At 54.9% G+C, this 11,609-nt stretch overlaps 1 protein-coding gene across 1 annotated transcript in view; it reads right to left on the bottom strand.

Moving 5' to 3' along the window:
• Positions 1 to 243: 243 nt before the first annotated feature.
• The window catches only part of CAMKK1 (calcium/calmodulin dependent protein kinase kinase 1), a 40,938-nt gene continuing 29,572 nt past the window's right edge, over positions 244 to 11,609 (bottom strand). The window contains exons 9-13 of the mRNA XM_069083681.1: positions 9,403 to 9,406; positions 8,618 to 8,926; positions 7,497 to 7,625; positions 6,248 to 6,345; positions 244 to 3,130 (exon numbers count right to left, since the gene is read on the bottom strand). Coding sequence (XP_068939782.1) covers positions 3,073 to 3,130; positions 6,248 to 6,345; positions 7,497 to 7,625; positions 8,618 to 8,926; positions 9,403 to 9,406 — 598 coding nt within the window. The 3' untranslated portion in view covers positions 244 to 3,072. The remainder of the gene's footprint in view (positions 3,131 to 6,247; positions 6,346 to 7,496; positions 7,626 to 8,617; positions 8,927 to 9,402; positions 9,407 to 11,609) is intronic.

Here is an 11,609-nt window from a genome sequence, read left to right as displayed (position 1 = left end):
GGAGGTAGACCTGCCCTGTACCCTTCCATTTCAGGGTTCCCAGCACCCAAAGCCATGACTCAATGAGTGCTCATCCTTCCCACTGGAAATGTAAACAATGCCATGGAATGAGCCTGTGCATCGTTAGGTTGGGTCTTGGGTTCCAGTGCCCACCCGAACTCTCTCTCACACACACACACACACACACACACACCCCTGCAGGGGCACAAGTGGGAGAAGTAATGATAAAGTTAGGAGCCTGGCTTTTGCATATTTACATTTTAATAGTATGTACAGGTTTCTATGCTGTTGAGCTACAATTCTCCAAATACAATTCTCCAAATTCTCCATTTCCCCCAGCTCCTTCCAAGACTGGCTCCAAATGGAGACCCTGCAGAAAGTGGCCCCTAATGAGCTCTTCTGTTCACTCCTGCCCCAGGCAGCTCTTTCAGGATCTCATGACAAGTCAGCTATCTGAGTGGGTCAGTCCTTCAGACTGGCATGGAGAAAACAGTGTTTCTGGGGAGCTGTGGAATCCATTCCCTCCTGGGTGTAAGGGCCCTCTGAGAGTCCTGCCTGAGGTTAGAGCTTGTGCATGTCCCCAGGTGGGGTAGTTGGCAGACCACAGAACTGAGAATCAGGGGAAGGGCTGGCAGCTGGGGCTGGGCAAGGAAGGGAAAGAAGGTGTTCAGATGAGGAAGGGGCATGGGAGGGACCTTCAGGTGGTGAGGGGGAAAGGAGCCCCTAGAACTCATTCAGGCTCCATGGGATTGACCCTGATTTCTGCATTTGCTCAGGTCTGCTTGGCCACTGAGTCAGGGAGTGTGGATACCCATGTGGGTCCAGCCCACAAGGTGGGGGCCTTGCTAGGCACCTGAACTCACAAAAATGTATATCTTTCATATTCCCCCAGGCTGCCTTCCTCTACATGGCTCCTTGGAGCAGGGGAAAAGGGGGCCAGTTCCTCCACCAGTGCTGGGGGACAGTGCCCACGGGGCTCCAGGTGGGGCATGTGGACCCTCCTCAGGCCTTGGGTGGGTGTGTGCCCTGCTTCCCACCCACATGGCCCCTTTCTGAAGGGCCTGTTTCCTCAGCTGTGAGACAGGCCCCGGGGCTGTACAAGAAGGTCTCTCCTCCTAAGGCAGCTCCCATCTGAGGTTTCTTTTCTGTCTCACTCTCTACCTCTTGAGAGTGAACATAGAGAGATTGATATATAAGCAAATCTACATTATAATACCTATCATGCATAGAGCGTGTACACATGTGGAAACAGGCGTGTGGAGAAAGTATGTGTGCCTGTCTGGGGAGCCCTTGGGTGCGGCCCTCATTGTTTTTGACCTCACAGATCCCACAAGAGTTTTCCTTCAACTACCTGGTTTCTAAATTCACTGCTTTGGAAGGACATGAACATGTTTTCTAGGCATTGGTGGGCAGAATGTTCCTTTTGAAATTTGCTGTCCTGGCTGGTAGGAGTCATTGGGGCTTTGCATGGCTGGTGTTCTCTGGCTGTTGGCCTGGGGTCTCCTCCAAAGGGTGGGGCCCTGGCACATCTTCCCCTGTGGTCCTCAGGTCCCAACAACTGGTGTTTTGGGCCTTTGTTTTCACGGGCTAGCCAACAACCCCCTAAACATTAACCCCTTAGACATTAGACACTATTTTTAGCACCCCAAGCCAAGCTCATCTACATCGAGGTGACCTGAGTGCAGAAGAGACAGTCTCTGCCATGGGCATCACATCTCAGCTCTAGGTCTGCAGAGTGGTGCCCTGGTCACACAGAGGGTTGGTTGGCTGAAGGAGGCCAGATGTTCAGGTCCCTGGCTTACCACTTCAACAGCAAGAAACACCCCAAGGGCCTGAAATGATGCCTTAATGTCTAGTCCAATTTATCACAGAAATCAACCACCTAGTAAACTCTGGCCCAAATATGAGACAAAAGTCACTTCCTAAGTGGCTGCACTGACCCAGCCCCAGGGAAGATTCAGTTCCCACAACCCCAGACAGTCCCACATTTGGTTGATGCCATTTCTCTGCTGAAACTCTGTCTCAGGCTCTGGAAGCCATCAGTAGTTGCTTCCCTTCAGAATAGCTGTCTCCAAGGTCAACTCAATGATTATCTTTCCCTGGGGACATTTGGAACTTCCAGGACCAAATGGTACTGACCAGGAAAGCTGGGAAGCAAGATGTTATCAGTTCCCTAGATTTCAAGATTTGGGGAAACGATTCTAATTCCAGTTATCCCAGAGGACACAGCCCTGTCCTCAGGAGGGCTTCCCAGATCTCCTGACCTTTCCTCAAGAACAGCCAGGGGTGTTGTCAAAAGAGTGTCCCCCACCCCCATATCAGGCTCCTGGGGGTGGGGGTTGCATTTACCATTGAGGTTGCTGCAGCCCCATCTCTGGACAATGATAAAAGGGAGGTCCAGAGAGGAGCTGAGGGTGCTAATGGCTAGGCATTATATAGATGATCCCTCCCCCTTGTAAACATAGGACGATTCTAAATTTGGGGTGGGGGAGGGGAGTCCAGCAAGGCATTTGCCTCATTCTAGCCACACCCCCTTTTGATAAGTCACAAGACTAAAGCTCTGGGAATCATCCCTGCCACATCTCGGCTGGAGTGGCCCCTCACCCAAATACGCACTTACCTGGATGGGCTTTCTGGGACCTTCCCCCACCCAGCTATAGGAACCCCAGGTAATTCTCACTGAAGAGCATGCCTCTCCCACATTCTAGGTCCCACCGGCTATGGGGGGTGGGGGGGGGAGCTCCCTTGCCACTTGAATTATAAATTAAACACATTCATTAGTCAAAGTATTGGAGGCTGTGGGCTCAAGCATGGATGGAGATGAGGCCCGGGCTCCGGGACAGGATTTTGGCCCATGCATTGCTGTAAACAATGTCCCCAAAGCTCCTTGGCCAGCCAGCAGCTGCTCCTTCTCCCCTCCCCCCTCCCTCCCACAAGTCCCTTCTCTTCCCCTTTGGGGGAGGGCGTTTCACAACCTTTAGTTCTTGGTGGTGGTCCAAGGGGGTGGGCGCGTGATCCCAGGATGAGAGGTGACAGCAGCAGTGCAAGAGCCCCCGCGGGGCCATGGGGGGCTCAGGAGGCAGGCTGTTCTTCATGGGGGTCAGGCACATCTTTGTTACAATCTTCTTTCCTACATTGTGGAAAGGGAGCCTGTCAGCACTGGAGAAGGGGACAGTGACCACCACCTACCTGACAAAATCTGGGTACCTCCTCCACCCCAAACAATTAGCCAAAGCACCCCGGGGCTCTGCTCCTGTCATATTTGCTCATGGATTATAAATACTCCTCCCAGACACTGAGGACAGACCCTGCACAATGTGGCCTGTGAGAGAAGTCTTAAGAGTGGCTTCAGATACGGGAAGGCCGGCTCCTGGATGAAGGCTCAGCCAGCTTCAGTCTGGGGGCAGGGGGCTGCAAAGAGCCTAATTTGGGCTCTATGTCTCCCAGGGTGAAGAGGGCTGCCTGGGGGGGACAAGAGTCCTCAGAGGCCCCTCCTTATATGAATTGGGTAAGTTTACGAGCAATTTCCACCCCATCCTAGCTCTGCACCCTGGGGCCAAGTAGGAAAGGATTAATCACAGTATTGTACTGTTGGGAGGGGCCCTAAGACCACCCTGGCTAAACTGTCCTTAAGCCAGAAGTCTATTACAACCTCTTGGATCAGGAAATGTCTAGTCTTTGCTCAAGGCCCTCTGTGGGGGGCGCCACTAGATCCCTAGGCAGCCCTTTCCACTCAGGGACACCTGCAATTGTCAGAAAGCCCAGGTCTGCCTCTGCTGGTTCTGCCCTTGGAGAACAAGGAGGACGAAGTGAGTCCTATGTGGATGCCGGCCTTCCAGACTCTCCAGGAGGAATGCGCCTAACTTCCCCAGCTCATTCTCCCGCACAACATGGATTCCAGCCTTGCCCTTCCTGGCTGCCTCCTCTGGATGCTTCCCAGCCTATCCATGGCCTTCCTAAAGTGTGCTGCCCACAAGCTTTCACTTGGCTCCTCCGATGGCGTGGGACCCAGAGAGGAGACAGGCCACAATTCTTGGGCAGACGGGCACAGTTGGGGCTTTTCTGGGGCTGAGGGTTGGAGAGTGCTCACAATTCTAATAAGGTCACTTCTAACCCTGGGGGTCACAGAGCCCTTGTCCCTTTCCCTCCCCTAACCCCCAGAGCCACGAGCACATAGAAAGCTGGAACAGAGAGTGCTGACCATGGAATAATGCTCTTCATTAAACAGGGCAAGTGAAAGTCAGTAACAGGAGCCCAAAGACAAATCTGTTGGAGGGGATGGGGCAAAGAAAGACCTGCAGTGAGTGGGAGGGGGCCAAGATCAGGGGGGAAGGAGCCAAGGGCAGGGGGAGGGGGCCAAGGGCAGGGGGAGGGAGCCAAAGGCAGTGGGAGGGAGCCAAGATCAAAGGGGAAGGAGCCTAGGTTAGAGGTTGGGAGCCAAGGGCAGTGGGAGGGAGCCAAGGACAGAGGTTGGGAGCCAAGGGCAGGGGGAGGGAGCCAAGGGCAGGGGGAGGGAGCCAAGGGCAGGGGTTGGGAGACAAGGCCAGGGGCAATGGGGGAAAAAGTAGCTTGCCCATTTTCTCTTCTGGGTCTGAGCCCCTTCCTCCTCCTTCCCTTTACCAAACAGACAGGGCAAGCCTATGAGGGCTCTGGCTGCTCACATTGTGTTCCTCCCTTCCCCACTATGCTTCTGTTCTTCATCTACATGGCAATCTTCATGAAGAAACATAGGAGTCAGATGCATGAACATGGAGGACTGAGAGGGAGATAAGGCAGATGAGGTCATGCTGGTCATGGCTGCCAGGCTGGGGAGGGGAGGTCTGGGTGATGGACCCCAGAGAAGGGGGCGGGTCTGGAGGAGTTGCGTGGGATGAGTGGCCAACAGCCACAACTGCTCTCAGCTAAGGACCAAGACATTGTTGGCCCAGTCCCAGCAGCCCCTGGACTGATTCACTATGGAAGCTTGTGGGTATCTAGGTCAAAGGTTGAACATGCAAATGGAAGTGTCCTTTTGGGATTTTTTAGCCAAAAGATATTCTTTCTGGAGTGTCTCCAGCATCATTGCCTCTGAGGCAGCTGACCCTGACCCTGACTCTGACCCAGAGGCCTGGAGAACCCTGGCTGTGGGCACACCTTGGCTGAAGAGCAAATGCACCGCCTGCCACTGTGGGGCTCTTCCTTGAGTGATTCCGGCAAGAACAAAGGGTCAGGATACCTTTGAGGGGAATTTCCTGGTGTGGAGCAGGGCATCTTGCTAAGGCAGTTTGGGGCACCCTAGCTTCCCTTTTTGTGCTCTGGCCTTGAAAACAAGTGAGGTGACTTAAAGAATGATCCAAAGGGACAGATGGTCCCTGTGCATTTGACCTTCAGCTGAAGAGTGCCCGGCAGTGGTCAGATGGACCATGGAGTCCTGGCTTTTTGTGAAGTGGCAGAGAGATCCAAGGATAAGCCAACAGTGATGTGTGTGGGCACGGAGAGGGAGGGGGGTGTGTACAAGCAGGGATCCTTGGCTCCAGAACATGCCAGAGCTGGGTGGGGCAGAGGGCACCATTCAGGGCTGTGTTATTCCCAGGAGAGGTTTATTCTCTTTGCAGCTTTCTTCTAAGTAAGGAGCAAAGTCAAGAGGAGGATACCTGGAAGGGGCAGGTATCATGTTCCAGGCTCAGAAGCTCTGAGTTCTGCTTCCTGTCCCATCCAACCAGGACCTGAGAGAGGCTCATCCTCACCCACAGCACACCTGGAAGGGCGTCGCCCAGCCCGTGCCTTCAGACCCCTCGGGACAGGGAGCTCACTACCTCCTGAGTCACCTCAGGTCACTGTGAGGCAGCTCTCATGGCAACAAAGCTCTTCCTTATGTCCAGCCTCAGCTTACCCCTTAGCACCTTCTTCTTGCCATAGCTCCTGGCGCTGCCTTGCATGCATGGCAGCCTGCAGGTCCCCTCTGACTCTCTCTCCTCCCCAGTTCCTTCAGTCTAGACTCCAGGCCCTTCACCATGCTGCCTGCCCTCCTCTGGTCCATGGCTCCAGCCCTGAACCATTGTGCAGGAGGGGTCTGATGAGGGCAGAGGAATGACTCTCACCTCCCTGCCTCTGGGTGCTTCTCTGGTGTTAACTAGAGCCTTAACCATACCAAATCTATCCCACACAAGGGGAGACTTTGCAAACAGCCCCAGTGTCTGGACCTCTTCTCCACAGGAGTCTGATGGCTCCATGCAGTGTTGCCCCTCCCCTTAAGCCCATGACTTACTTTAATAAGTTTCTTGATGGAGACCTGTCCTCTGATCTGAAGTGGCTTTCAAATGGATTCCCAAAGGAACGTTTCCTTAGCATGGCCTTCACCAGGATCTAGAGAGGAGGGGGTACGTGGTATTGGACCCTGGCCGACAGAGCTGCCCGGCATGGTGCTGCCTGCAGAGGGCGGTGTTTGCAGCGGGGGGCTTGCTTCATGGACCGGGCATCTTGAGCAGGATGTGGGCTGCTGTCCCACTTCAGCCACAGAACTGAATTTTCACCCACTTGAAAATTCATTCCCGATCATAACAGCAGAGAGTGATCATCTGTTCAAGAGCCGGGGCGGGGGGGTGGGGGGTGGCAATGTTCCATTTGGGTCAGTTTAGACCCAGGTGGCGACAAGAAAGTTGGAGCAAATCTGAGCAGTCCTGCTGATTCTGAGCCTCAGACTCAGTCTGGCAGGGACCCCACGAAGGCCAAGGGACTAATTTTTACAGATGGGGAAACTGAGGCCCTGGAGGTGGAAGGATTTTCCCAAATGAACCCCAGGTCCCTGAGCACCAAGGCCAGGACTCTCAGCCTCCTTTGGAAGGTTTTTCACCTATTCTCAGGTCCCTCTAACCTCTTCATCTCCTCAGATTCAACCATCCCAGTTCCTCTCTAATAAGGACAGCCCAGGTGACCCTCCTCCATGCTTGGGACGAATCAAGGCACAGGAAATCAAGTGTGGGAGTCAGGAAGGCGTGAGTTCAAATGCCACCCCTCCTCAGGAAAGTATCAAGTCTGACTCAGGAATTCCCTCATGATGGGCTGGGCTGCCTAGAGCTCCCAGTCTGTGGAAATTCTACGTAAAAAAGGTTTGCTGAACAAACCAGCAGTGATAACAAGGGTGCTTGTCTACTCTACCTAAGGAAGTCAGCCGCTTTCAGACCTTTGGCATTGCCCGCTGCTGATCAGTGACAGAGTGCCCCTTGGGTCAGCAGAACCCCCCTGCTCTCCATCAGGCACAGAAGCGCCAACTGCTCAGCCTGGTCTGCGTCTTACTAGGTGCGTGACTGCTGTTTCCCACCCCCGTTAGGCTGAGTCAGCAAGGGCAGTGCGTGTGACTTCCCTCTAGAAAGTCTTCCTTTCCATGACTTCTCTCCCACAGAAGCTGAGAGAACTCATGAAGCCTCCTCCTGGGCAGGCTCCCCTCCCCCAGCTCTGAGCAGGCTGCTGGGTAGGCTCCCAGCGATCAGGACCTCGGACAGCTCCCGCTTGCTTACCACAGTGGGTAGCCTGGGGATCAGCTTGACCGAGTTCTTCACCTCCTCTTCTGTAACCTCCACAATACTGCAGTGCTCTTCCTCTGAGGGGAGGGGGTGCCTCCCGTTCTTGGTCACCCAAGGGTGCAACTTCATGAGAAAAAGAGGAGAGGGAAGCAATGGGGGGTCCTTACCGGCAATCCCCCTGACATTCTGACGCCACAGATCTGGGATCTCACCACTTTCGAGGTCCTCCCCCCACAGCTTCTGACTCCCCACACTGCCTACTCCCCTAGCCCACTTTCTCTTGCTTCTATACCCAATCTTGATCTCCAAGGGAGCCCAACCCAGGCTTCTTTTCCTTTCCCCCTTGACCTCCTGACATCTTCTGACTGCTGGCCCTCGGTACAGGCTAAGTCCCCACCCACTCAATCCTCTTACTCCTGGGACCCACATACAAAATCAAGCTGATGTCTCTACATTTACAGGCTGTGACGTCAGTTGAGCCCTCAGTTCTGCTTGTCTGTCTGTCTGTCTGTCTGTCTGTCTGTCTGTCTCTCTCTCTCTCTCTCTCTCTCTCTGTCTCTCTGGTCCCTATTTTGATGAATTTCCACCCTGTCCACAAGCCTCCACTTGCATCTCCATCCTCAGTCTTGACAGCTCCTCATGGAGCTCACAACTGTCTAGAAAGGGCCAAAGGCACATTCAAACACAGAGGAGACTCTTGCAGGAAGTGTGATGTGAGAGAGAAGAGGGTCCAATGAGGGAGCAAACAGTCTGGGACGAGGCAGGAGGGGATGGGGAAGAAAGAAGGGCAGAGGTGGGTCTTGGCAAACAGCATCACCTCCTCTAAGAGCCAGAAGTAAAGGGTGGGCAGGGGAGGGGAAGGAGGCAGCGTGTGAGTCAGCCTCAGTCTCATGACAGCACAGTTTGATGCCTTGCCAAAAGGGACAGGCGGGCATCTGGAGGTTGCAGAGGAGGTGGCACCACGAGGTGGTGCCAGGAGGGGATGCTGGGAGGCCATCAGAGGCTGGAGATGCAGACAACAGCAAGGAGGAAGCTGGGTGAACACGGGAAGCTGCTCCTGCTGCTCCCTCCCACTGCCCCCACGCTCCAAGAGGGTCCAGGCTCAGGACACTCACCTTGATTTCAGGGATCACAATCCTTGTCTGGGGGTCCTTGTCCAACATCCGAAGGATCAGGTCCTTCAGTGACTCACTGATCAGGGGCCTGTGAAGGAAGGAAAGGGTATGGCAGGAAGGGCAGCCCCAAGCCAGGCCGAAGAGAGCAGCCCTGCCTGGGGACAGGAGGGGGCCGGATGGTGCCCTGGCCCATATCCTGGCTGGCATCCCCAAGGCCAGGAGCTGCCACGCTGCACTGGCCATGGAGATGGGACCCTGGGCTTCTCCTTCCAACTGCCCACTTATAAGCTGTGTGACCCTGGGTGAACACTTCTCTCAGCCTCAGTTTCCTCTCCTGTGTAATGGGGTCATGGAGAGGAAAGGGAGGCAGAAACATTTATGCAGCACCTACTATGTGTGAGGCACGTTGCCGTTATCTCATTTGATCCTAACAATAACTCTCTGAGGTAGGTGCTGTTACGATACCCATTTTACAGTAGAGAAAACTGAGGTAAACATAGGTTCAATGACTTGCCCAGGGTCACCCAGGAAGTGTCTCAGGCCAAATTTGAACTTGGATCTTTCTGTCTCCTGGCCCAGCACTCCATGCACTTTGGCGCCCCCTAGCTGCCTCAGCAAAGTCACTGAGGAGCTCTGGGGCCTCTCCCTGAAGCTCAGTGGGGTCTACCTGGCCTCTACGCTTTCTGTTGGCTCCTTGGGACCCCAGAGTCCTCTTCTTAAATTCCCCCTCATTCACTCAAGAGGGCCAAGTGCAGATGAGATCTGAAGGTGCTCAAGAGACCCACCTGCCTGCGGTCCCACATACAGGCAGTTAGAGGGCCCTTTCCCAGCATACCAGGCTCCCTCCATCTCAGAGCTGCCCCAGATAGACATCAGTGGCAAGGGAGGACCTCCCAGACCAGGGGCCATCCAATTTCTGGCTGATGGCCCTGCTTGGGGTTGTGGGTGTGGCAGGGAGCTCATTACCTCCCTCAAGCCTCCTGCATGCAGCAGCCTTCCCTCATCAGCTCCATTAAGTGGCATTAAGCAAGTGACTTTTTCCAGGCTCCAAGAAGACATTTTGCTCATTCAAACTGCAGAAAGAGGCCCCTGAGCCCAGCCCGGAGAACAGAAGGGACTCTGAGCAAGGCTGGAGGCCACACTGGGCTTTCCCTGCAAGTCTGGAAGCCACCCTAGTGTGTGTGGGGGGCCCCGGGGATGGAGGTGGGGTAGGCAGACCAGGGCTACCAGGGTGAGACACAGAGGCCAGCAAGCAGCCTTTCTCCAAGCACATCCCAAGGCCATCTAGCTGCTGTGAAAGGTCCAGGCCGAGTTTTGGGTTCCTGATCCTCCTGGAAGGGCCACCTTAGCTATTAGCTTGCATCACTAGCTAAGTTCACAACAATCCAATAGAAATGGCCTTAATTAAATGTGAAATCCCCAGAGGGTCCATTCTAAGCCTGGGGAGGAGGAGCTTCTGAAAGCTTAATGGCATCCAGACATTAATCAGCAGCCACATGTCTTCTGGAAAATGAACCTTCAGGTAATGGGACCTACCAGCAGGCCAGAGAGGCCTTGGCGGGGCAGTCCAAAGGCAGAAAATGGCCACCACAAAACCTGCTGTTTGTGCTGCTAGGGCCAGCTCTGGGGGGTCAGCCACTCACACTACCCTTGCCACCTGCTTTGCTGCTCAGCCATCCCAGCATGCCATCAGGGCCAGGAGGTGCCAGGACATTCGGTGCTTGCTAATGTTGGGTTGTGATTTTACACATTGTTCCTTTGGAGGCACCCGCAGAAAGCTGGGAACTCGCCCTGCTGGTCAGACCAGTAGGGGTCAGCAGCTCCTCACCAGAGGGCTGGATATGCCCCCATACAAACAGAGAGCAGATCTTATGCCGAGTGAGACAAAGCATCTATCCTGGGCTGGCTTCCCCCAGTCTCTTCATCAGGGTGGGAACAGCTTCCTGGAGTGGCCTCATATGGGGGGGGGGTTTAGTCCTAGGCTGAGCCTGCCCCCCCATCCTTAGGGGTGCCCTCTGTTCCCCCCATGTACACAGGTGCACTTTCTCCTACATTAGGCCTTCCTCTGGCTGCTTCATCTCCAAGCAACACTCACAATCCCACCAGGGGCAGAGCTGGGTTCCCAGCTCCCTCCCAATTCTCCTTGGGGCCTGGGGAAGGGTCGCCATCCCCTCAACGGAATAACACAGAGACCTCCCATAGCCCATGAACCCATCCCTTCCCCCAGCCGTGCCCTTGTAATGGGGGCTGCCTGCCTCCTCCCCCACCCAGAGAGGTATCATGGCCCCCACCTCTCCTGGGACTCTAGGGCCCCCTAGGAGGCCCTGGGCACATGAAGAAATCCAAGACGCTCCCAGGGCTGCAGGGATGGGCCTTGTGGGTCAGTCTCACAGCCTGGTGTGAGGAGGCAAATGTCACCCATCAGCCCATTAGAGAAGTACTGGGGGTAGGAGGAGGTGGGGTGGCCTCTCCCACTCTGATCTGGGAGGCGGGGGCAGGGAAGAGCTGGGCAGGTGGGCAGGATGCCCTAGGTAGAGGATGGAGGGATGAGAAGCTGAGCCCATTGAGTTCCTGGGTTGGACTGAAACACTGAGGACCCAAAGAAGGGCCTTAGGAAATAAAGCTTGAAGGGTCTGGGGGAGGAGACAGATGGTGAGGGCCTTGAGCACCACCTTCACTGTTTCTACTTTATTCCATAGGGAATGCAGTGGGATTGGGGGAAAGCCTTGAAGGCAAAGGAATCCTGTAATCAGAAGTGCCTGAGTGAAATGTGGCAGAGGAGGGAAGGAGACAAGGAAGGCTGCTGGCAGGCCAGGCCAGTCAGAAGTGGAAAGAGTCTGAGCTAGCCCAGGAATGGTGGGAATGGGGGCAGAGGGCCTGAGCTAGCCCAGGAATGGTGGAAATGGAGGCAGAGGGCCTGAGTTAGCCCAAAACAGTGGGAATGGGGGCAGAGGGCCTGAGCTAGCCCAGGAATGGTGGGAATGGGGGCAGA

The sequence above is a fragment of the Petaurus breviceps genome, unplaced genomic scaffold (genome assembly GCF_028583685.1).
Source record: "Petaurus breviceps papuanus isolate PSGF00001 unplaced genomic scaffold, PetGlider_PUasm1.0 173, whole genome shotgun sequence".
NCBI classification, from domain to species: Eukaryota; Metazoa; Chordata; class Mammalia; order Diprotodontia; family Petauridae; genus Petaurus; species Petaurus breviceps.
This window is presented reverse-complemented; position numbering and strand designations above follow the sequence as displayed.